We start from the raw sequence: 25,187 nt of genomic DNA, 5'->3' as shown, positions 1-25,187 counted from the left end.
TCTTGTGTAAGGACAAGCACCTGATTTTACGCATAGAAGTAGGCCAAGGCTACCTGGACTGCGTGTAAACGTAGGCCTATAAATGTTATGATTGTCTTAACTTTCCATCACTGTGGAGCTTCTCAAAGTCATTTTTCTTCACCTCAAAAAGTAAGTAAACTAAGTCTGTTTTTTACATCCATTGAGAATGACAATAGTTCCTCAACGTAGCCCATTTGAAAAATCTTTCCAGCTCTTTCCCTTTCGATAACCACTCAGCATGAAAGGGGAAAACATGTCATGCTCTGATCAGGTGGAAATGTCATAAGAGGCCTGCCTGATTTACTTATTTTCCCTTTTGCGCAAATAGCCTTCAGTTGTGTCTGTCTGTTCGGAGCTCAGTGGCGCAGGAAACTCTGAGGGCCCAGAATATTTTCTACAATGTTGCAAGTTTGCTAGTGTGAGTTTCACGCCCGACCCAAGTTAATAGTCGATACAATGTTTGAAGTTCCGTGCAGACTGGCTATGCATAGCTTATGTGAGTTATAGTATATTTATTTTCATCAGCATATTTTCTAACTGCTGGCTGCAATGTATTTATTTGTTGGCTTCATGTAAGTTTACTTTTACATAATGACAATAGATGTAAAAGTTATACAAATACTTTTAGATTTGTATCAATTTCATTTAGATTTTTATTAACTACATGACATTGATTTTGAGAGATTAAAACTTTATTATAAATTAAATGAAACTGTTCCACCAAAATCATAACTGACACACAGATCAGTAGAAATGGTCACAGATCAGTAGAAATGGTAGGATAACCTGGCACTCCACATGGAAAAGGTTACCGACCGCTAGTGTAGCCTATTACCGGTACCTTCAGGAGCCTAATGGCAGAATCTGTAAAGGCCAGCAGCAGAGGGAGGGGTAGAGTCAAGGTTTTTTTCCCCTCTTCTGGTTAGGCTTTATGGATCTCTGGCTCCCTCTTTAGTAATTTGTGTGTCTTCAATTTTTACCGCGGTGCTTAAAGCATCAGACAAGCTCAGTAGCCTACATATAATCGATTTTTTTTTTTGTGTCTATATATCAGAAAAATACAGGTTTTAAAATTTCGACCAGTCGATTGGTCAAAAGAACAGACGAGTCTTGATCGACCAATTATTTATTTTTGGTCGTGGACAGCCCTACCAATATACATCGCATGCACGTGACCAATAGGGCCTGACCTATTGCATATTATAATCACATCAATAAATTGGTTATAACAAACTCTGAACATCGTAACACGCGACAGCAAAATGGATGCAGAGGATTTGACAAATTAACTCAAACGGGGGAATGTTTACTGGTTGCTCAGGAGGTAAAGAGGAAGTCAGATGTGTGGACTAAATTTGACTTGTTGTGGAAAAAACTGGAAATCCAAGAAAAAGAAGGTAAGGAACAAATGCTGCATGCATATTATGTGTGACTAACAGGTGCTATTAGATTACAATATAATTGCTCTGACCGTTTAGAACAATGTAAACAACACTAAATACATGATAGTCGGACCAGAGAGTCTGTTGTAGCATTTTCTTTTGTGAAGCCTTTATTACAGCAAAGACTAAAAACAGTCGCATTCATTCGAGAATGCAATTTCCTGAAATGGAACGGTTTAGGCCTATGTAATTGTTTTATGCAAATTATTCAATGGTCGCTTTTTATTTTATTTTGAAACTATATAAAATGCATTGATTGCATTTCAAATCATGAATGACTCCTATGCTGTGATGACATGAACAAAATAAATGATTGATTTGATTCAGTAGCCCATATAAGTATTGAAGTATAGGCCTAAGTTGAGGTTTAAAGACTAAACAGGATGTGCTCTCAGACCTACAGCTTAATGGTGGTTATACAAGGCTGCTATACTAAGCCTTACTAATGGTAATGACATTACTGATTTATTATCATGTGGATCATAATAATAAGAAGGAGATCAAGGATAAAGGAGGGTTATCATTATAAATCTATATTTTTCTGACGATTTGGAATAGTGTAAACAATACTAAATCAATTCTGAATAACACCAGACAAGCTGGTCTAATGAGGAAAAGTATAAAGTCTTAATTACAGCATAGCAAAGATTTTGACATTTTGTGAAATTGTTTATCCGACATGTTGTGGTTGCCTGAGGGCTTTGTCGCTCACGAAATCAGTAGACTATTAAACAAACACTCAAACAGGCAACAGAAGCAGGATCTGTCTTCTTTCTGTAGATATTTATGGATTTATTATAGCTAATGAAACCGGCTTTGCACAACGGTAGATTTTTTTCCGCCAACTGTCAGAAAGCGTCTCAGGGAAGCTCGTCTGCGTGCTCGTCCTCACCAGGGTCTTGACCTGACTGGAGTTCAACGTCGTAACCGACTTCCGGGCTGTAACCGTCGTAACTGACTACCCTTCGATGGCCACTGGCACGTTGGATAAGTGTGCTCTTCACGGATCAATCCCGGTTTCAACTGTACCGGGCAGATGGCAGCGTGTACTGTATTGAGTGGGTTGCTGATTTCAGCATTGTGAACAGAGTGCCCCATGGTGGCAGTGGGATAATGATATGGGCAGGCATAAGCTATGGACAACGAACACAATTGCATTTTATTGATGGCAATTTGAATTCCGAGATACCGTGACGAGATCCTGAGGCCCATTGTCGCGCCATTCGTCCGCCACCATCCCCTCATGTTTCAGCTTGATAATGCACGGCCTCATGTCGCAAGAATCTGTACACAATTCCTGGAAGTTGAAAATGTCCAAGTTCTTCTATGGCCTGCATACTCAGCAGACATGTCACCCATTAAGCATGTTTGGGATGCTCTGGATCGTTGTGTACGACAGCGTGTTCCGGTTCCTGACAACATTGCACTGCCATTGAAGAGGAGTGGCACAACATTCTACAGGCCACAATCAATAGCCTGATCAACTTTATACGAAGGAGATGTGTCACACTGTCTGAGGCAAATGGTTTTCTGATCCATGCCCCTACTTTTTTAAGGTATCTGTAACCAACCGATACATATCTGTATTCCCAGTCATGTGAAATCCATAGATTAGGGCCTAATGAATGTATTTTAATTGTCAGATTTTCCTTTTACATATGAACTGTTGTTCATTAAAATCTTAAATTGTTGCATGTTGCCATTTTATATTTTTTTGTTCAGTGTAGAAAATATCCGGATATTCAACAAAAATGAATGATACTATTCAAATAGTGGAAATATTTCAAACCCTCATCCCTACTGAGAATGCACTATATAGGTGGAGGAGGCCCAGAAGCCTGTTTTTAAAGGATCATCCTAGGTTAGCCGATACCCGTTTTCAGTGGAGGTGTTTGAATGAACGTATTCCAGCTACACAAAGCATTTAGTTCTGGCATTGCGGTCTGTATAGGGACATGTAAATGTTGTCGACAACAGATGGCTTTTAGCCCACACAGTGTAGTGGCACTGTTTTCACCAAACTCCCAACAATTCTCTGCCGTTGCACAATGTAAGCCCACCTCTGACTTAAAAAAATAAAATAAAAATAAAAAAAGTGTTTGCCGATGGCCTTGTACTAGGAAGCACGCTGTTCCAGGGACATTAATACAAGGCAGTGGCTCTCAAACAGCTCAATGAGGACCACCAGACGTTTCACAATGTTGTTGTAGCTCTGAACTAGCTCACCTGATTGATCTAGTCAAGGGCTTGATGATTAGTTGACCAGTTGAATCAGGTGTGCTAGCTCTGGAATAGATGAAGTACATGGAATGGCTGAGGGTCCCCGAGGAGAGGTTAGAGAACCACTGCACCAAGTTACTGTGTGCTAGCTCTCAAACACACGGAATGGTTGAGGGTCCCCGAGGAGAGGTTTGAGAACCACTAGACCAGTGAGCGTGCTAGCTCTCAAACACATGGAATGGCTGAGGGTCCCCGAGGAGAGGTTTGAGAACCACTAGACCAGTGAGCGTGCTGTTCTAGGACTTTAATACACTTCTTCAGCGCACCCCGAACTTGATTTATTTTTTCCCAAGCGATGTTTACAAAGATGGCCACCCCTTGTGAGTCATGTTTTTTTTTCTAACTATTAGAGATAATGTACAGGCTATTGAGTGGCCAACACAGTAGGAGCCTTTTATCAGTCTTGTGATCAAAACAAGATTTTCCAGCAGCTTGGGGTTTTGAGAAGCTTATCTTCTATTGCTGTAGCTAGAGTCTTCCTGTCACCAAGGGTCAACCTTTAGGCATGCACTGTAACGACTTATGAATGCGTATTAACCAGTGACTTGGTGAAGACACTCGTGACACAGACAAGCGTATGAGTCATCCGATTCAGAACTTTCATTATATTGGCTGCCTTTCGACGACAAGGACCAAAGAGCCAAGACCAGGTAATGGTCAGACATTTTTGGGGAACACTGGTGTGTGGGAATTCTGGGTATTGTAGGTTACCTGTCCTTTTGTACCCAGCACTTAATGGGTGTACAATTGGTCGCACTCCATGCTATCTCAACCAACAGCCCATTCACCCACTCTTATCCTGGAACCATCTCCACATACAGCTGCTTGGGAGTTATCTGATAGTTACATATTCAGATGGAACAATTTGTAAATAATCAATTATGTTGATAGTTGCCAAAAAAGATGAACTCCTATGAATAGTTCCTGTCTATTGTGGCGTGTCTGGCCAGAGTGGATTTTTTTGTTGTTGTGTCTAACTCTTAAAATCCTTTAATACTCTCCCCTCCCTTTCACCCTCCCGCAGTGCCGACGGTGAAGCCGGTTCCTCTGGGGCCTGTGGCTCTGGCGGCAGTGATCGCGGGGCCCGTGTGCGTGCTGTGCTTCGTGCTGGTGCTGGTCTTCTACGTTTGCCACAGCCGGGTGGGTGTGCATCACCGCGTGCCCAACGAGGAGGATCCCTCCATGGATCACCCCTTCCTCAACGTGGGTTCCACCCTGAAAGACCTCATCTACGACATGACCACCTCTGGCTCCGGCTCTGGTGGGTTAGGGAGCCATGGGGTGTGTGGGGTTTTGGGCAGGGATGTGTGTAAAGTGTGTGACTGTGTTCGTGTGACTGTGTGTGTGTGGGACAGTGTGTGACTGTGTGTGTAGAGTGTGTGTGTGTGGGACAGTGTGTGACTGTGCGCGTGACTGTGTAGAGTGTGTGTGTAGAGTGTGTGTAGAGTGTGTGCGTGTAGAGTGTGTAGAGTGTTCTCTGCTCATGCAGGACCGCGAATGGTTTATATTATTTAAGTTTGTGTGTTGTATTAGTAACACAGCCTGACGGTGCGTCGTGTTGGTAACACGGCCTGACGGTGCGTCGTGTTGGTAACACGGCCTGACGGTGCGTCGTGTTAGTAACACGGCCTGACGGTGCGTCGTGTTGGTAACACGGCCTGACGGTGCGTCGTGTTGGTAACACAGCCTGACGGTGCGTAGTGGCACTGTTAGAGATAATGTACAGGCTATTGAGTGGCCAACACAGTAGGAGCCTTTTATCAGTCTTGTGATCAAAACAAGATTTTCCAGCAGCTTGGGGTTTTGAGAAGCTTATCTTCTATTGCTGTAGCTAGAGTCTTCCTGTCACCATGGGTCATCCTTTAGGCATGCACTGTAACGACTTATGAATGCGTATTAACCAGTGACTTGGTGAAGACACTCGTGACACAGACAAGCGTATGAGTCATCCGATTCAGAACTTTCATTATATTGGCTGCCTTTCGACGACAAGGACCAAAGAGCCAAGACCAGGTAATGGTCAGACATTTTTGGGGAACACTGGTGTGTGGGAATTCTGGGTATTGTAGGTTACCTGTCCTTTTGTATCCAGCACTTAATGGGTGTACAGTTGGTCGCACTCCATGCTATCTCAACCAACAGCCCAACAGACGGTGCGTCGTGTTGGTAACACAGCCTGACGGTGCGTCGTGTTGGTAACACGGCCTGACGGTGCGTCGTGTTAGTAACACGGCCTGACGGTGCGTCGTGTTAGTAACACGGCCTGACGGTGCGTCGTGTTGGTAACACGGCCTGACTGTGCGTCGTGTTGGTAACACAGCCTGACTGCGTCGTGTTGGTAACACGGCCTGGCGGTGCGTCGTGTTGGTAACACGGCCTGACGGTGCGTCGTGTTGGTAACACGGCCTGACGGTGCGTCGTGTTGGTAACACGGCCTGACGGTGCGTCATGTTGGTAACACGGCCTGACGGTGCGTCGTGTTGGTAACACGGCCTGACGGTGCGTCGTGTTGGTAACACGGCCTGACGGTGCGTCGTGTTGGTAACACGGCCTGACGGTGCGTCGTGTTGGTAACACGGCCTGACGGTGCGTCGTGTTGGTAACACGGCCTGACGGTGCGTCGTGTTGGTAACACGGCCTGACGGTGCGTCGTGTTGGTAACACGGCCTGACGGTGCGTCGTGTTGGTAACACGGCCTGACGGTGCGTCTTATCTGTTAAGGTGTGGCTTCTTGTGTTGGTTCTCTTCTTCGTTTGCCCTTTGTGTGTGAAATTACTATTGTGAAAGTACTATTGTTCAGTGCGTGTGCTTACCAGCATGCGTCTCTGTGTGAATGACTGTGTGAATGACTCTGCCAGTGAGTGTAGCCACAGAACAGCTCTTAGGGAGGCACCCTGCTGTGACATGGTTGGGCAGACTGAGCCACTCACTCTCTCTCTCCCTCTGTGAGGTGAGTGTGTAGTGAAAGCAGCAGTTATCTTATCGGTCCATCTCTGGCTCAGATGGGCTCAGCCTTAACCACGGCGTAATGGGAGCAGAGTTGTGCAGGGCTCTAATGACAGGGTGGTGTTATTGGAGCGGTGTAGGGCTCTAATGACAGGGTGGTGTTATTGGAGCGGTGTAGGGCTCTAATGACAGGGTGGTGTTATTGGAGTGGGGTGGTGTTATTGAAGCGGTGTAGGGCTCTAATGACAGGGTGGTGTTATTGAAGCGGTGTAGGGCTCTAATGACAGGGTGGTGTTATTGAAGCGGTGTAGGGCTCTAATGACAGGGTGGTGGTGTTGGAGTGGGGTGGTGTTATTGGAGCGGTGTAGGGCTCTAATGACAGGGTGGTGTTATTGGAGCGGGGTAGTGTTATTGGAGCGGTGTAGGGCTTTGATGACAGGGTGGTGTTATTGGAGTGGTGTAGGGCTCTAATGACAGGGTGGTGTTGTTGGAGTGGTGTAGGGCTCTAATGACAGGGTGGTGTTATTGGAGTGGGGTGATGTTATTGAAGCGGTGCAGGGCTTTGATGACAGGGTGGTGTTATTGGAGTGGTGTAGGGCTCTAATGACAGGGTGGTGTTGTTGGAGTGGTGTAGGGCTCTAATGACAGGGTGGTGTTGGAGCGGGGTGGTGTTATTGGAGCGGTGTAGGGCTCTAATGACAGGGTGGTGTTGTTGGAGTGGTGTAGGGCTTTGATGACAGGGTGGTGTTGGAGCGGGGTGGTTGTTATTGGAGCGGTGTAGGGCTTTGATGACAGGGTGGTGTTGGAGCGGGGTGGTGGTGTTAGAGCGGTGTAGGGCTCTGATGACAGGGTGGTGTTATTGAAGCGGTGTAGGGCTCTAATGACAGGGTGGTGTTATTGAAGCGGTGCAGGGCTTTGATGACAGGGTGGTGTTGTTGGAGTGGGGTGGTGTAGGGCTCTAATGACAGGGTGGTGTTGTTGGAGTGGGGTGGTGTTATTGGAGTGGTGTAGGGCTCTAATGACAGGGTGGTGTTGTTGGAGTGGGGTGGTGTTATTGAAGCGGTGTAGGGCTCTGATGACGGGTGGTGTTGACAGAGCTGCTGTAAACTGCTCTCCCCCCAGACGCCAGCTCTGCTGGCCAGGAGACGTGGTGTGAGAACTGGCAAGCGGACAGGACACAGTGTCATCTCGTTCCGACCAGAAATGAACAGCTCGCCATCAGGACCGGCATAGAAATCCACACATTTAGAATACCTGGATTTAATTCTGAATCATCTTCCTTGGTTATTTTAGTTGGGAAGAGTGAGAATCAATATTTATGTAGGATTTTTTAAATATGGGGCAAAGTGAATTTTTTACTTTTTTTCTGTGTGGTACCAAGACCGTCGCATCTGGCAGACTGGCTAAGTCCACAGTCAAGTTTTATTTGATGTACACACCAACCCTATCTAAGTTTCCTTGTTTCAGGCTTTTAGCATGGGATTTCATTGTGACAATAGGATCATAAAGGATGACCCAGCTCAATGTTTTGCTCTTTATCGAGGCAAGTAGATCAATCCACAGTCTGCCTGGATTTTGTACACATTAAGGTGGAGAGTGAGTGGGTTTAAGGTTTAAATATCTTTATATTGTCTCAAAAGCCATAGCACAGCCAGTTCGTTTGATAACTTTTTAAACTGACGTTTAGTCCAGGTAATTTTCATGTCTTCCTTTGAATTGAGTCTTTGCTAGTGTTAAGCAACTGTTACTATGTATTGTACATTGCAGTGAGAGACCAGGCCCTTTTGTAGTGTTTTTCTGAAATACCTTCCTCCTCCTCTTCTTCCTCCCAGGTCTGCCCCTACTGGTACAGAGGACCATAGCCCGGACCATCATCCTCCAGGAGAGCATCGGGAAGGGCCGCTTCGGCGAGGTGTGGCGGGGCAAGTGGCGAGGTGAGGAGGTGGCGGTCAAGATATTCTCCTCCCGTGAGGAGCGTTCGTGGTTCCGTGAGGCCGAGATCTACCAGACGGTCATGCTGCGTCACGAAAACATCCTGGGCTTTATCGCCGCCGACAACAAAGGTACAAACAATCACAGCTCACCTCTAAAGCGTCAAATCACTTTTGTAAAGGTGCATTTATTGACTAGGGCCTCTTTTCCTTAAGGTCTGTAGTACCCTTCTATCAGTGATCTAGGTAGGGGCTCTGGTCTGTAGTATCCTTCTATCAGTGATCTAGGTAGGGGTTCTGGTCTGTAGTACCCTTCTATCAGTGATCTAGGTAGGGGTTCTGGTCTGTAGTATCCTTCTATCAGTGATCTAGGTAGGGGCTCTGGTCTGTAGTATCCTTCTATCAGTGATCTAGGTAGGGGCTCTGGTCTGTAGTATCCTTCTATCAGTGATCTAGGTAGGGGTTCTGGTCTGTAGTACCCTTCTATCAGTGATCTAGGTAGGGGTTCTGGTCTGTAGTATCCTTCTATCAGTGATCTAGGTAGGGGCTCTGGTCTGTAGTATCCTTCTATCAGTGATCTAGGTAGGGGTTCTGGTCTGTAGTACCCTTCTATCAGTGATCTAGGTAGGGGTTCTGGTCTGTAGTATCCTTCTATCAGTGATCTAGGTAGGGGCTCTGGTCTGTAGTATCCTTCTATCAGTGATCTAGGTAGGGGCTCTGGTCTGTAGTATCCTTCTATCAGTGATCTAGGTAGGGGTTCTGGTCTGTAGTACCCTTCTATCAGTGATCTAGGTAGGGGTTCTGGTCTGTAGTATCCTTCTATCAGTGATCTAGGTAGGGGCTCTGGTCTGTAGTATCCTTCTATCAGTGATCTAGGTAGGGGCTCTGGTCTGTAGTACCCTTCTATCAGTGATCTAGGTAGGGGTTCTGGTCTGTAGTACCCTTCTATCAGTGATCTAGGTAGGGGTTCTGGTCTGTAGTATCCTTCTATCAGTGATCTAGGTAGGGGTTCTGGTCTGTAGTATCCTTCTATCAGTGATCTAGGTAGGGGTTCTGGTCTGTAGTATCCTTCTATCAGTGATCTAGGTAGGGGCTCTGGTCTGTAGTATCCTTCTATCAGTGATCTAGGTAGGGGTTCTGGTCTGTAGTACCCTTCTATCAGTGATCTAGGTAGGGGCTCTGGTCTGTAGTACCCTTCTATCAGTGATCTAGGTAGGGGTTCTGGTCTGTAGTACCCTTCTATCAGTGATCTAGGTAGGGGTTCTGGTCTGTAGTATCCTTCTATCAGTGATCTAGGTAGGGGCTCTGGTCTGTAGTACCCTTCTATCAGTGATCTAGGTAGGGGTTCTGGTCTGTAGTATCCTTCTATCAGTGATCTAGGTAGGGGCTCTGGTCTGTAGTACCCTTCTATCAGTGATCTAGGTAGGGGCTCTGGTCTGTAGTACCCTTCTATCAGTGATCTAGGTAGGGGCTCTGGTCTGTAGTACCCTTCTATCAGTGATCTAGGTAGGGGTTCTGGTCTGTAGTATCCTTCTATCAGTGATCTAGGTAGGGGTTCTGGTCTGCCGCGTCAGTAAGGTGGACTGGACTGGTGTGGGCTTGTAAGGTGGACTGGACTGGTGTGGGCTTGTAAAGTGGACTGGACTGCCGCGTCAGTAAGGTAGACTGGACTGCAGCGGCAGTAAGGTGGACTGGACTGGTTTGAGCTTGTAAGAATATTTGGATGATCTCTGTGCACAAACCCTGCTCGGTGTGTGTGTGTTTTTATGGAGCCGGGCCAATGTTTGTCTAGCTGCTCTGAGCTCTCTGGCTATCTGTAGGTAACATCACATTGCTCTGAGCTCTCTGGCTATCTGTAGGTAACATCACATTGCGCTGAGCTCTCTGGCTATCTGTAGGTAACATCACATTGCTCTGAGCTCTCTCGCTATCTGTAGGTAACATCACATTGCTCTGAGCTCTCTGGCTATCTGTAGGTAACATCACATTGCTCTGAGCTCTCTGGCTATCTGTAGGTAACATCACATTGCTCTGAGCTCTCTGGCTATCTGTAGGTAACATCACATTGCTCTGAGCTCTCTCTGGCTATCTGTAGGTAACATCACATTGCTCTGAGCTCTCTCTGGCTATCTGTAGGTAACATCACATTGCTCTGAGCTCTCTCTGGCCATCTGTAGGTAACATCACATTGCTCTGAGCTCTCTCTGGCCATCTGTAGGTAACATCACATTGCTCTGAGCTCTCTCTGGCTATCTGTAGGTAACATCACATTGCTCTGAGCTCTCTGGCTATCTGTAGGTAACATCACATTGCTCTGAGCTCTCTCTGGCCATCTGTAGGTAACATCACATTGCTCTGAGCTCTCTCTGGCTATCTGTAGGTAACATCACATTGCTCTGAGCTCTCTGGCTATCTGTAGGTAACATCACATTGCTCTGAGCTCTCTCTGGCTATCTGTAGGTAACATCACATTGCTCTGAGCTCTCTCTGGCCATCTGTAGGTAACATCACATTGCTCTGAGCTCTCTCTGGCTATCTGTAGGTAACATCACATTGCTCTGAGCTCTCTCTGGCCATCTGTAGGTAACATCACATTGCTCTGAGCTCTCTCTGGCTATCTGTAGGTAACATCACATTGCTCTGAGCTCTCTCTGGCTATCTGTAGGTAACATCACATTGCTCTGAGCTCTCTCTGGCTATCTGTAGGTAACATCACATTGCTCTGAGCTCTCTCTGGCTATCTGTAGGTAACATCACATTGCTCTGAGCTCTCTCTGGCTATCTGTAGGTAACATCACATTGCTCTGAGCTCTCTCTGGCCATCTGTAGGTAACATCACATTGCTCTGAGCTCTCTCTGGCTATCTGTAGGTAACATCACATTGCTCTGAGCTCTCTGGCCATCTGTAGGTAACATCACATTGCTCTGAGCTCTCTCTGGCCATCTGTAGGTAACATCACATTGCTCTGAGCTCTCTCTGGCCATCTGTAGGTAACATCACATTGCTCTGAGCTCTCTCTGGCTATCTGTAGGTAACATCACATTGCTCTGAGCTCTCTCTGGCTATCTGTAGGTAACATCACATTGCTCTGAGCTCTCTCTGGCTATCTGTAGGTAACATCACATTGCTCTGAGCTCTCTCTGGCTATCTGTAGGTAACATCACATTGCTCTGAGCTCTCTCTGGCTATCTGTAGGTAACATCACATTGCTCTGAGCTCTCTGGCTATCTGTAGGTAACATCACATTGCTCCGAGGAGAACCGACTCACTGTGGTCATTAACCTCTCCTCTCCTTCTGTTTTTCTCTCCATCATTCCAATTACTCAACTTGTTTTGTCTTTCTACATCTCTCACCCTTTGCTCTTTGTCAGATAACGGGACATGGACCCAGCTGTGGCTGGTGTCAGACTTCCACGAGCACGGCTCTCTGTTTGACTATCTGAACCGCTACACAGTCACCGTGGAGGGCATGATCAAACTGTCACTGTCCACCGCCAGCGGCCTGGCCCACCTCCACATGGAGATCGTTGGCACGCAAGGTGAGTGACAGCCACGTTGACCAATCAGTCAGAGGGGACAGCAACTCCCACCATGGAGTATTCCTTTTGGTTTCATGTATAATATTTATGTTATAAAATCCTATGTTATAAACTGTGTGGGTGACACGCATATAATACATACTGTTAACTGCTATTGCATACCTTGGAGAACTATTTATAACTTGTCAGCTAATGTTTTCAGCTCATGTCAGCTGTTTTTTTTTGCCCATAGATTTTGTTCGTGTCACTCCAATATCACATGAATGCACGTTAGACATGGCAAAATGTATAGAATTGCAGGAAAATGCACTTGCGCATGCAGGGGGGAGCGGGATGTTCTCCAATGCAGGAAGGGGGACCTGAGTGGAAAATGTTTGGGAACCCCTGCCTTAGAGAGCAAGGTAAACGCCAATAAATACCCAGCCATTCTGAGTGATCATGTTCAACCTGTGGTGAATCGTTTCTATCCTGATGGAAGCGGATGACAATGCCCCCATCCGCAGGGCACTGAATGGATTTATGAGCATGAAAACGATGTAAACCATATGCCATGGCCGTCTCAGTCACCAGATCTCAACCCAATTGAAGACTTACGGGAGATTCTGGAGCAGCTGAGACGGCGTTTTCCACCACCATCAACAAAACACCAAATGATGGAATTTGTCCTGGAAGAAATGGGGTCCCATCCCTCCAGTAGAGATCCAGACACTTAGAATCTATGACAAGGTGCATTGAAGCTGTTCTGATTAGTGGAGGCCCAGCGTCCTATTAAGACACTATATGTTGGGGTTTCCTTTATTTTGGCAGTTACCTGTATATTTTCACTCTAATCGCATTGAAGTATTTCTATCTGCACATATTAGGTTTGCGTCATATGTCGGGCTGACCCCATTTAGTTGATTGCTTGGTCGATAGGCTGGTTGACCAACAGGTTGACCAATAGGTCAACGGAGATTATTTTAGTCGAGCAGTGGCAAATATCTAAAAAGAATTTATGGCACACGAGATACCTGTCTGAATGGAATAATCCATTGCGACGGTCTCGGGGGTGGCACACCAGTATCACCAGCAGTACTTTTACTGTTAATTACCATCATTTCTAATCTACAATGTTTGTTTGGTTATGGTAGTTTCTGTTAATGCGTAATAATATATTTAAATTAGTCTTACTGTTGTCATTTGTAGGAGTGGCCACGTTGTTTGCAGAGCGTACAACACAACCTAGGATACACTTGGTTTATTCCATTTACGAGTTGTCCATTTATTCATTGTCTTCTATTTGAATCGCTCTGGGTCAATATTTGACTAAGGACAAGCACCTGATTACGCATAGAACTAGGTCTAGGCTACCTGGACTGTGTGCAAATGTAGGCCTATAAATGTTCCCATTTGGGGATCTGATACTATTTCTGGTTGTCTTAACTCACCACCACTGGTGTAGCATATTACCGGCGACTTCAGGAGCTTAACGCCAGAATCTGTGATGGCCAGCAGCAGGAGGAGGGTCGGAAACAGTTTTTTTCCTGTGTGTCTGAATTTTAAATCGCAGTGCTTAAAGCATCAGACAAGCTCAGTAGCCTACATATAGTCGATTTTATTAACACATAGGGTGTGTCTATATATGGAAAAATACACGTTTTAAAATGTTTACCAATCGATTGGTCGAAGAACAGATGACTCTGTCGACCAAGATTGTTTTTTTGTTGTGTCGGGGACAGCCCTAGTCATATGATGTATACAGGCAAAACGAGACACAACAAAATATAAATAGTAACTTGACAGTATGACTCATTCAACTAGGCCACATGTCTTGTCCACACATAGTTCCTCCACAGAACAGTAGGGAAGCTTCTACAGGAGTCTAGACTGTTATAGGAATCTACTTTCCTCATTGTACAGTTCTGTACATTGGGTTTTGTCTTCTTGCCCAGGATACACGCTATAGGCCATGTCCACGAGGCAGTGGCGCAGTATTTGGGGAATAAACAAAACTGTTTATTTAGCTAGTGGAGCCTCCGAGCAGAACATGTTCTCAGTAAAGCAGAGCGTTCTGTAGAGACTGTATGTGAAATCCCCATCCCCCTGCAGTATCTGTAAATGGATGTTAAATCATCCCTGTCAGGCCTCTGTAGTTTCTCTTCTAACTGTACACTATTACCCCCTATATGCCTAGTTATTACCCCCTACCTGCCTAGTTATTACCCCCTACCTGCCTAGTTATTACCCCCTACCTGCCTAGTTATTATCCCCTACCTGCCTAGTTATTACCCCCTACCTGCCTAGTTATTACCCCCTACCTGCCTAGTTATTACCCCCTACCTGCCTAGTTATTACCCTCTACCTGCCTAGTTATTACCCCCTACCTGCCTAGTTATTACCCCCTACCTGCCTAGTTATTACCCTCTACCTGCCTAGTTATTACCCCCTACCTGCCTAGTTATTACCCCCTACCTGCCTAGTTATTACCCCCTACCTGCCTAGTTATTACCCCCTACCTGCCTAGTTATTACCCCCTACCTGCCTAGTTATTACCCCCTACCTGCCTAGTTATTACCCCCTACCTGCCTAGTTATTACCCCCTACCTGCCTAGTTATTACCCCCTACCTGCCTAGTTATTACCCCCTACCTGCCTAGTTATTACCCTCTACCTGCCTAGTTATTACCCTCTACCTGCCTAGTTATTACCCCCTACCTGCCTAGTTATTACCCTCTACCTGCCTAGTTATTACCCCCTACCTGCCTAGTTATTACCCCCTACCTGCCTAGTTATTACCCCCTACCTGCCTAGTTATTACCCCCTACCTGCCTAGTTATTACCCCCTACCTGCCTAGTTATTACCCCCTACCTGCCTAGTTATTACCCCCTACCTGCCTAGTTATTACCCCCTACCTGCCTAGTTATTACCCCCTACCTGCCTAGTTATTACCCTCTACCTGCCTAGTTATTACCCCCTACCTGCCTAGTTATTACCCCCTACCTGCCTAGTTATTACCCTCTACCTGCCTAGTTATTACCCCCTACCTGCCTAGTTATTATCCCCTACCTGCCTAGTTATTACCCTCTACCTGCCTAGTTATTACCCCCTACCTGCCTAGTTATTACCCCCTACCTGCCTAGTTATTACCCCCTACCTGCCTAGTTATTACCCCCTACCTGCCTAGTTATTACCCCCTACCTGCCTAGTTATTACCCCCTACCTGCCTAGTTATTACCCCCTACCTGCCTAGTTATTACCCCCTACCTGCCTAGTTATTACCCCCTATATGCCTAGTTATTACCCCCTACCTGCCTAGTTATTACCCTCTACCTGCCTAGTTATTACCCCCTACCTGCCTAGTTATTACCCTCTACCTGCCTAGTTATTACCCTCTACCTGCCTAGTTATTACCCCCTACCTGCCTAGTTATTACCCCCTACCTGCCTAGTTATTACCCCCTACCTGCCTAGTTATAATCCCATAACCTTCCCCTGTATGTATTTACCCCTCTTGGGTCCCACAGACTTCAGCCCTTTTCGAACGGGATTCGTTTTACTGGGGGAGGTTGAGTAATGTAATGTAATTATGTGCATGAGCACGAAACACCACATCTGTAATTTTACTCTTGTCCTAATCTGCCATGGCAGTAATTTTTACATTTCCAGCCAGAATAACCTACTGTTTTTTGGCAAACTCCAAGGTCAATTGATACTACTAGCCCTGTGTGTATCGACAACCCTGTGTTTTGAGAGAAATGTCTGAGGTGTCAGGTGTTGCTCATGTTTTGAGCAAGAAAACAATAACTGTTCGATAAATTTAACAAAGTGCTGCGCATAAGCAATACAGTGCATTCGGAAAGTATTCAGACCCCTTGACTTTTTCCACACAACAGACTTATTCTAAAATTGATTAAATCGTTTTTTAATCTAGAAACAATACCCCATAATGACAAAGCAAAAACTGAAATATCACATTTACAAAGTATTCAGACCCTTTACTCAGTACTTTGTTGAAGCATATTTGGCAGTTATTACAGCCTCGAGTCTTCTTGGGTATGATGCTACAAGATTGGCACACCTGTATTTGGGGAGTTTCTCCCATTCTACTCTGCAGATCCTTAAGCTCTGTCAGGTTGGATGGGGAGCGTCGCAGCACAGCTATTTTCACGTCTCTCCAGAGATGTTTGGTCCGTTCATCTTTCTCTCGATCCTGACTAGTCTCCAGTCCCTGCCGCTGAAAAACATCCCCACAGCATGATGCTGCCACCACCATGCTTCACCGTAGGGATGGTGCCAGGTTTCCTCCAGATGTGACGCTTGGCATACAGGCCAAAGTGTTCAATCTTGGTTTCATCAGACCAGAGCAAACTCCAAGCGGGCATTCATGTGCGTTTTCCTGAGGAGTGATTTCCGGCTGGCCAGAAGAACTCTGGAGCTCTGTCAGAGTGACCATCTGGTTGTTGGTCACCTCCCTGACCAAGGCCCTTCTCCCCCGATTGCTCAGTTTGGCCGGGCGGCCAACTCTAGGAAGAGTCTTGGTGGTTCCAAATTTCTTCCATTTAAGAATGATGGAGGCCACTGTGTTCTTGGACCTGCAGAATTGTTTTGGTACCCTTCCCCAGATCTGTGCCTCAACACAATCCTGTCTCGGAGCTCTACGGACAATTCCTTCGACGTGATGGCTTGGTTTTCGTTCTGACATGCACTGTCAACTGTGGAACCTTTTATATAGACAGGTGTGTGCCTTTCCAATTCATGTCCAATCAATTGAATTTACCACAGGTAGACTCCAATCAAGTTGTAGAAACATCTCAAGGATGATCAATGGAAACAGGATGCAAATTAGCTCAATTTTGAGTCTCATCGCCAAGGGTCTGAATACTTATGTAAATAAGGTATTTCAGTTTCTTATTTTTAATACATTTACAAAATGTCTGAACCTGTTTTTCACATGTTAGAGGAGGAGGAAGGGGTCTGAATACTTTCCGACTGCACTGTGTATGAATGGCCTGCATATAGGGATGCACCGATATTACAGTTTTGGTCGATACCGATAACCGATATTTAAAGTTTTTGCGGCTTTTAAGCGTTCTAGTATAGTTCAATTGTTTGAAACACACACACACACACTGACCAAAAAGTTATTTTGTTGGTATTTACGTATGTCCCCGATTACCAGTAAAATTTCATCAAAAACTTTATTTCTTTCACTTACTTGCTGTGCGGTTTTCGTTGTTCATTTGTTCAGTCTCAACTAGGATTTCATCATACATGTCAAGCAGTGAAGTTTCAGCTCTGTCTGTCCGTGGCCTCTCTTCCTCGGTGCGCACTGTCAGTGTGTCCGTTTCCAGCTGTGTATGTAACATTTCACGTAATCCCTGTTCCTTGTCTGCATTGAAGTAGCGGTCCTTGTACCTAGCATCGAGCATGGTGGCGACACAGTAAAGAGGCTCAGAGAGAACGCCACCGAATCACTTGTTCACAGCCTCTAGTAGAGTACATTTCCAAGTTAACCCGACGGCCTGTGTTGACATTTTTGTTGAGCAGGTGTTTCAATGCCGTGACAGGGTATCACATCTGCTGCGGACACAGTTGAGCTTATTGCGCGAGTCAGTTGTTCGAATGGAGCTAGGAGTGTTCATGTTTCCAAGTTTCAAACATGTTCTCAAATGCCATTGAAATGGCAGCAGCGGTATGAGAACCAGCACATTAATGAGCATGCAATACGGCTTTCCTCAGTACCAAATCCTCATGGACCCACTGTGCTGTCAGACTCAGCATACTCATGGGGCTGACATCGCTGGTCCAAATGTCATTCGTGAAGCTAATAGCAGTGACGCCCATAGCAAGTAGCTCATGGATATGTTTCAACAATACTGTGTAACTCCGGGAGTGGAACATCCTGAAAAATAGCGCCTACTTGGTAGTGTGTACCGGTGCTCGACCAGTCTGCGAAAGCCAACATCATCCACGACAGACAACGGTTGATTGAAATCCATTATCTTGGTGGTAATGGATTTCGCCTTTTTTAGCTGTCTCGCTGAAATGTCCTTCCTCTTTCAAATGCCCGCTTGACTTGTTGACTGCTCGATCCACACAGCAGACATTGTGGGCTAGGTTAGGAATGCTGTGTTGCACGTCTAGCGCTATATTTTACGTGGCGTTATTACGTCATCTACCTACGTTATATAGGTATGCATGTCAGCTTTGACGTCGGTTTTGCACATCGGCGTTAAACTAGACATCATGCCGATGTTGGCATTTTTAGCTAAATATCGTCCGATTCCGATATATATATAGTGCATCCCTACCTCCCATGTATCAACTTTCACAGAGAATGCTTTTGTTTATATGTTTGGTGCGTATGAATTGAATATTGCCAATTGCATCAGTAAAAAAAGATTTGCACCTATTTAATGCTATTAATAAATCGAAAAGCAGCATACCACTGACCTAAAGGGAATGATAAGTTAACGTCCTCATCCATCCATCAGCCTTAAAACACATCTCAGGTGCACCTGCACTGTTTTGGATGTGCAGCGGATCAATGAAATATTCTAATAATTCTAATCGCGCTTCCTCAATTAAAATATTATGGCGACACTATCCCAAAGATGGTTTATTGATCCGCCCTTATTGATGTCACCTGTTTTAAATACACTTCAATCGGTTTAGAAGAGGGGGAGGAGATTTTTAAGCTTTCAGACAATTTTAAACATGGATTGTGTTTGTGCCATTGAGGGGGGGGGGGGGGGGGGGGTGGGGGGGGGGTGGACAAGACGAACGATTTAAGTGCCGTTTCGAACGGGATATGGTCGTAGGTGCCAGGCGCACCGTTTTGTGTCAACAACTGTAATGCTGCTGGGCTTTTCTACACTCAACCGTTTCCCGTGTGTATCAAGAACTGGTCTGTCTGCCCAATATAAAGGATCAAAGCTGGCGGTGGAATATAAATAGGAAAATATACCAGTTTCATTTGAAGACCAGGATGTTGACAGCTGTGTCATACAGATTGCAAAATAGTTGGGAATAGATTTGTGCTGTACCGATTCCATGGTACAGGGTGTATGAGTTGATGTATAAAACAATGCAAGATTCATGATGTTGTTTTTGCTAAAAATCATGATTGTACAGAGTTCTTGCCACCGACAAAATGTTGAATATTTGGGGCATACAATCACCACAGCTCTGCAGATTTTGTTGTGAGGATACAGAATCAATAGACCATTTTATGTTGGTATTGCCCTCAGGTAGCCTGTTTCTGGTCTCAGGTTCAGAAAAGGCTGAAAATGCATAGCATTGATCTAAAATTGACACTACAAATAGTATTGTTAGGAGGTCTGGAGAGACCAGGTCAGTCAGTTACTAATACTCTTAGGGAAAGTATTTATCTTCAACTCGCAATCTGTAGATTCTATTCGATTTAGATTCAAATTGTATGTTAAACGTCACAGCATAGTTGAAAGATAGACTGTGTGGGGAGGGTTCTCGAATGGTTGAGTGGCAGCTCTTGGGGAACTGTGGGGGGGTGGGGGGGGTGGCATCTTAGAGGGCTGGCGGTTGGGAGTTTGGGTTGGTGGCTGATGCGTCGCTGTTTCAGGTCCCTGTTTTTTTTTTTTCCTACCTTGTGGGAGATCTGTCGCCGTGCCTTTGAGCAGGGCGTTGACCCTGGTTGCGTCTGTGGGTCGTGCTCTGGATGGGAATCTGTTAGATGACTGAATGGGACGTAGATGTTGAGCGGCTTCACTGCACGTAGATTGTATGTTTTATATATTCAATAAAATGGTCCACCACCCAAAGGGGGAGAGATTCAAGTCAATATTAGGAAGGATGTTCCTAATGTTTAGTATATGACATCTACGGGACCATATTATGGACTCCATTTTCTTTTCATATGAAGAAGACGCAGCATGATTAAAAGCTAAAAATGTTCTTTCAGCCGTCCAGTTGTTTCACATCAGTGTCTACGGGAGGAGTAAGAAGAGACTGCTGAGAGGCTCCTCCCTGCCCCCCGTCTCCCTCTCCAACATGTCAAATACAATCATGTTCTTTTGAATCAGTGAGCTCTCATCTAATGCTTTTCCTCTCTCCTCTCCTCTTTTCTTCTCTCTCTCGCTCTCTCTCTCTTCCTCAACGCCATATGTCATAAATTCCAGGGAAGCCGGCCATCGCCCACAGGGATCTGAAATCTAAGAACATCCTGGTGAAGAAGAACGGGACGTGCTGCATTGCCGACCTGGGCTTGGCCGTGCGCCACGACTCAGCCACCGACACCATCGACATCGCCCCCAACCACAGAGTGGGGACCAAAAGGTAACTGGATCCCCCATTCGGGCTCTGTTATGACTGTTATTTGGGATGGCAATTTGATAAGAGTGAGCCGCCATGCCGCCTCTTTGATGTGGTTAGTGGCAACTTCAAACTACTCCACCTCGACCATTGAGCAGGAATCAAAAGGTAACAGGTGGGATCATACCTGCTCCGCGAGCTGTCATTTGCTGTAATGATGTGATGGGAGATGCCATTCTGGCTCAGCAGCTCATTGTAATGGCTGGAGGTGCCTTGAAACTGGTTGTCCATTCTGGTTCTAGAGTGCTGCCGAGCCCCCAACCACAGAGTGGGAAACTCAAAGATAACTGGAGCCCCACGGGGCTGTCATTCCGCCTCCTTTGAGCCGTCATTTGTAGTGACGGGAGCCGCCATCTTGGCTCTCACAGCTGCCACTCGCCATCATAGGTAAAAGGTGAAGGGTGCAGTGAAAGCGGGCATCTTCTCCGGCCCTCCAGAGAGGTGTAGCAGGTAGGTAGGGAGGGGAGGAGGAACACACGGCGTGAGTCATGCCATGGAAAGACGGCAGCAGCATCGATGACATTTCCCCCTTTTCCACAAGACAAGCCTGTGTGGTTGGAAGAACACACAGGGGGATGATGACCACCGCACACAGCCGTTCCTACCAGATGAAGCCAGGCGGTTACTAGCAACGTGTGTCGACTCTTCTATAATTCAACTCCAATAGGACGAGGAGAAAATTGTCTTTACAACCATAATCGCTGATTTTGCTTTCTTCTTGAATTTCACCGTTTTGATTCAGTCTTCTGCGGTGTATATCAAGCCTATCAAGCATCCCACCAATCCACGATGTAGACTCTATTCCGACTGCTGTTATTGACTGGCCGGCTGCCGACTACGGAGCATAATGTGTTGTGTAACACAGCTCTGCTGGTATAGAACTGAGGCACAGCTCATTAATATCTCATGGTATTATTCATAGTTCAGATCAGTTGTTGTTGCACTTGTTGGTATCGTGGTCGGCTCCAGGACACGACAACATGTAAAATAACACGCTCAAATGGTAGCAGATTGAATCCTGCCTCCCTTGTCTAAGTGCCCTCGACAAGCATCTGGGAACCTGCTAGCCATTAGCCTAGAGGTGGAACCCTGTGTGACTTGCTTTCTCTGCCTTCATGTCCCCTCTTCCCTTCCTTACTTCTCTTGTTCTCCTCCTCCCATTCTTTCTCTCACTTGCTCCCCTTCCCATCCCTCTCTCTTGCCCTCCTCTCCCTCTCTCTTGCCCTCCTCCCCCTCTCTCTTCTCCCTTCTCCCTATTCTCTTCTCCCCCCTCTCATCCTCCACTCCTCTCCCCTCCCTCCTATCTTCCCTCCCTCTCTTGCTCTCCTCCTCTCCCTCTTGCACTTCTCTCCTCCCCTCTTTCTCTTGCTCTCCTCCCCTCCCTCCCTCTCTTGTTCTCCTCCTCTCCCTCCCTCTCTTGCTCTTCTCCTCTCCCTCCCTCTCTTGCTCTTCTCCTCTCCCTCCCTCTCTTGCTCTTCTCCTCTCCCTCCCTCTCTTGCTCTTCTCCTCTCCCTCCCTCTCTTGCTCTTCTCCTCTCCCTCCCTCTCTTGCTCTTCTCCTCTCCCTCCCTCTCTTGCTCTCCTCCTCCCCTCCTCTCCCCTCCCTCCTATCTTCCCTCCCTCTCTTGCTCTCCTCCTCTCCCTCTTGCACTTCTCTCCTCCCCTCTTTCTCTTGCTCTCCTCCCCTCCCTCCCTCTCTTGTTCTCCTCCTCTCTCCTCCCTCTCTTGCTCTTCTCCTCTCCCTCCCTCTCTTGCTCTTCTCCTCTCCCTCCCTCTCTTGCTCTTCTCCTCTCCCTCCCTCTCTTGCTCTTCTCCTCTCCCTCCCTCTCTTGCTCTCCTCCTCTCCCTCCCTCCCTCTCTTGCTCTTCTCCTCTCCCTCCCTCTCTTGCTCTCCTCCTCTCCCTCCCTCCCTCTCTTGCTCTTCTCCTCTCCCTCCCTCCCTCTCTTGCTCTCCTCCTCTCCCTCCCTCCCTCTCTTGCTCTCCTCCTCTCTCTAACAGTAGCTCTCTCTCTCTCTCTGTGTCTGAGTGTAATGTTATCTAACAGTAGCTCTCTCCTCTGTCTCTCCTCTCTGTCTGGGTGTAATGTTCTCTAACAGTAGCTCTCTCTCTCTCTTGTCTGTCTGGGTGTAATGTTCTCTAACAGTAGCTCTCACTCTCTCTCTCTGTGTAGCTCTCTCTAGTTCTCTCTACTCTGTAGCTCGCTCGCTCACTCTCTCGCTAGCTGTCTCCTCTGTAGCTCTTTCTCTGTAGCTCTTTCTCTGTAGCCTCGCTCGCTTGCTCTGTCTCCCTCTCTCTCTCTCTGTAGCCCTCTCTCTCACTCTGTCTGTGGCTCGGTCTGTGGCTCTGTCTGTCGCTCTCTCTCGATCTCTCTCTCTCTAGCTCTCTCTCTCCCTCTGTAGCACGCTCTCGCTCTCTGTAGCTCTCACTCTCTGTAGTCTCTCTCTCTGTAGCTCTCTCTGTAGCTCTCGCTCTCTGTAGCTCTCTGTAGCTCTCTCTCCTCTCTCTCTCTGTAGCTCTCTGTGCCTCTCTCTCTGTAGCTCTCCTCTCTCTTTGTAGCTCTCTCTGTAGCTCTCGCTCTCCTGTAGCTCTCTCTTCTCTGTAGCTCTCGCTCTCTGTAGCTCTCGCTCTCTGTAGCTCTCTCTCTCTGTGCTCTCTCTGTACTCTCTCTCTCTCTGTCTGTAGCTCTCCTCTCTCACTCTGTGGCTCTCTGCTCTCTCTCCTCCTCTGTCTGTGGCTCTGTCTGTCGCTCTCCTCTCGATCTCTCTCTCTGTAGCTCTCTCTCTCCCTCTCTCTCTGTATGTCTGTATGTGTATGTTCTCTAACAGTAGCTCTCTCTCTCTCTCTCTCTTTCTCTCTGTCTGTCTGGGTGTAATGTTCTCTGACAGCTCTCTTCCTCTCTCTCTCTCTGTCTGGGTGTAATGTTCTCTTGACAGCTCTCTCTCTCTCTCTGTCGTCTGGGTGTAATGTTCTCTAACAGTATCCTCTCTCTCTCTCTCTGTCTGGGTGTAATGTTCTCTGGCAGCTCTCTCTCTCTCTCTGTCTGGGTGTAATGTTTCTCTGACAGCTCTCTCTCTCTCTGTCTGGTCTGGGTGTAATGTTCTCTAACAGTAGCTCTCCTCTCTCTCTCTCTGTCTGGGTGTAATGTTCTGACAGCTCTCTCTCTCTCTCTGTCTGTCTGGGTGTAATGTTCTCAACAGTAGCTCTCTCTCTCTCTCGTCTCTGTCTGGGTGTAATGTTCCTGACAGTCTCTCCTCTCTCTCTCTCTCTGTCTGGGTGTAATGTTCTCTAACAGTAGCTCTCTCTCCTCTCGCTCTGTCTGGGTGTAATGTTCTCTAACAGTAGCTCTCTCTCTCTCTCTGTCTGGTGTAATGTTCTCAACAGTAGCCTCATCTCTCTGTCTGGGTGTAATGTTCTCTAACAGTAGCTCTCTCTCTCTCTCGTCTGGGTGTAGTTCTCTAACCAGTAGCTCTCTCTCTCTCTCTGTCTGGGTGTAATGTTCTCTAACATTAGTCTCTCTCTCTCTCTCTGTCTGTTGTGTAATGTTCACTAACAGTAGCTCTCTCTCTCTGTCTGGGTGTAATGTTCTCTAACAGTAGCTCTCTCTCTCTCTCTCTCTGTCTGGGTGTAATGTTCTCTGACAGCCTCTCTCCTCTCTTCTGGGTGTAAGTTCTCTGACAGCTCTCTCTCTTCTCTCTGTCTGTCTGGGTGTAATGTTCTCTAACAGTAGCTCTCTCTCTCTCTCTCTCTCTCTCTGTCTGGGTGTAATGTTCTCTGACAGCTCTCTCTCTCTCTCTCTGTCTGGGTTTAATGTTTCTCTAACAGTAGCTCTCTCTCTCTCTCTCTCTGTCTCTGGGTGTAATGTTCTCTGACAGCTCTCTCTCTCTCTGTCTGTCTGGGTGTATGTTCTCTAACAGTAGCTCTCTCTCCTCTCGTCTCCTCTCTCTCTCTCTCTCTGTCCCTGGGTGTAATGTTCTCTAACAGTAGCTCTCTCTCTCTCGTCTGGGTGTAATGTTCTCTAACAGTAGCTCTCTTCTCTCTCTCTGTCTGGGTGTAATGTTCTCTAACAGTAGCTCTCTCTCTCTCTTCTGTCTGGGTGTAATGTTCTCTAACAGTAGCTCTCTCCTCTCTCTGTCTGGCTGGGTGTAATGTTCTCTAACAGTAGCTCTCTCTCTCTCTCTCTCCTCTGTATGTCTGGTGTAATGTTCTCTAACAGTAGCTCTCTCCTCTCTCTCTTTCTCTCTCTGTCTGGGTGTAATGTTCTCTGAAGCTCTCTCTCTCTCTCTCTCTCTGTCTGGGTGTAATTTCTCGTAACAGTAGCTCTCTCTCTCGCTCTGTCTGGGTGTAATGTTCTCTAACAGTAGCTCTCTCTCTCTCTCTCTCTCTGGGTGTAATTTCTCTAACTTAGCTCTCTCTCTCTCTGTCTGTCTGGGTGTAATGTTCTCTAAAGTAGCTCTCTCTCTCTCTCTGTCTGGGTGTAATGTTCTCTACAGTAGCTCTCTCTCTCTCTCTCTGTCTGGGTGTAATGTTCTCTACCATTAGCTCTCTCTCTCTCTCTGTCTGGGTGTATGTTCTACTAACGTAGCTCTCTCTCTCTGTCTGGGTGTAATGTTCTCTAACAGTAGCTCTCTCTCTCTCTCTCTCTGTCTGGGTGTAATGTTCTCTAGACAGTCTCTCTCTCTCTCTCTGTCTGGGTGTAATGT

The 25,187-nt window shown here is 46.5% G+C and overlaps 1 protein-coding gene across 1 annotated transcript in view; it reads left to right on the top strand.

The window, feature by feature from the left end:
• Window positions 1-21,627, top strand: part of LOC120028096 (TGF-beta receptor type-1-like) — a 66,089-nt gene extending 44,462 nt beyond the window's left edge. Inside the window, exons 3-6 of the mRNA XM_038973258.1 lie at window positions 4,768-5,004; window positions 8,522-8,752; window positions 11,993-12,160; window positions 20,295-21,627. Coding sequence (XP_038829186.1) covers window positions 4,768-5,004; window positions 8,522-8,752; window positions 11,993-12,160; window positions 20,295-20,455 — 797 coding nt within the window. The 3' untranslated portion in view covers window positions 20,456-21,627. The remainder of the gene's footprint in view (window positions 1-4,767; window positions 5,005-8,521; window positions 8,753-11,992; window positions 12,161-20,294) is intronic.
• The last annotated feature ends 3,560 nt before the right edge of the window (window positions 21,628-25,187 follow it).

This window comes from Salvelinus namaycush, chromosome 33 (assembly GCF_016432855.1).
Source record: "Salvelinus namaycush isolate Seneca chromosome 33, SaNama_1.0, whole genome shotgun sequence".
In the NCBI taxonomy this organism is placed as follows: domain Eukaryota; kingdom Metazoa; phylum Chordata; class Actinopteri; order Salmoniformes; family Salmonidae; genus Salvelinus; species Salvelinus namaycush.
Note: the sequence above shows the minus strand (reverse complement) of the source record. Positions and strands in the feature narration are given on the sequence as shown.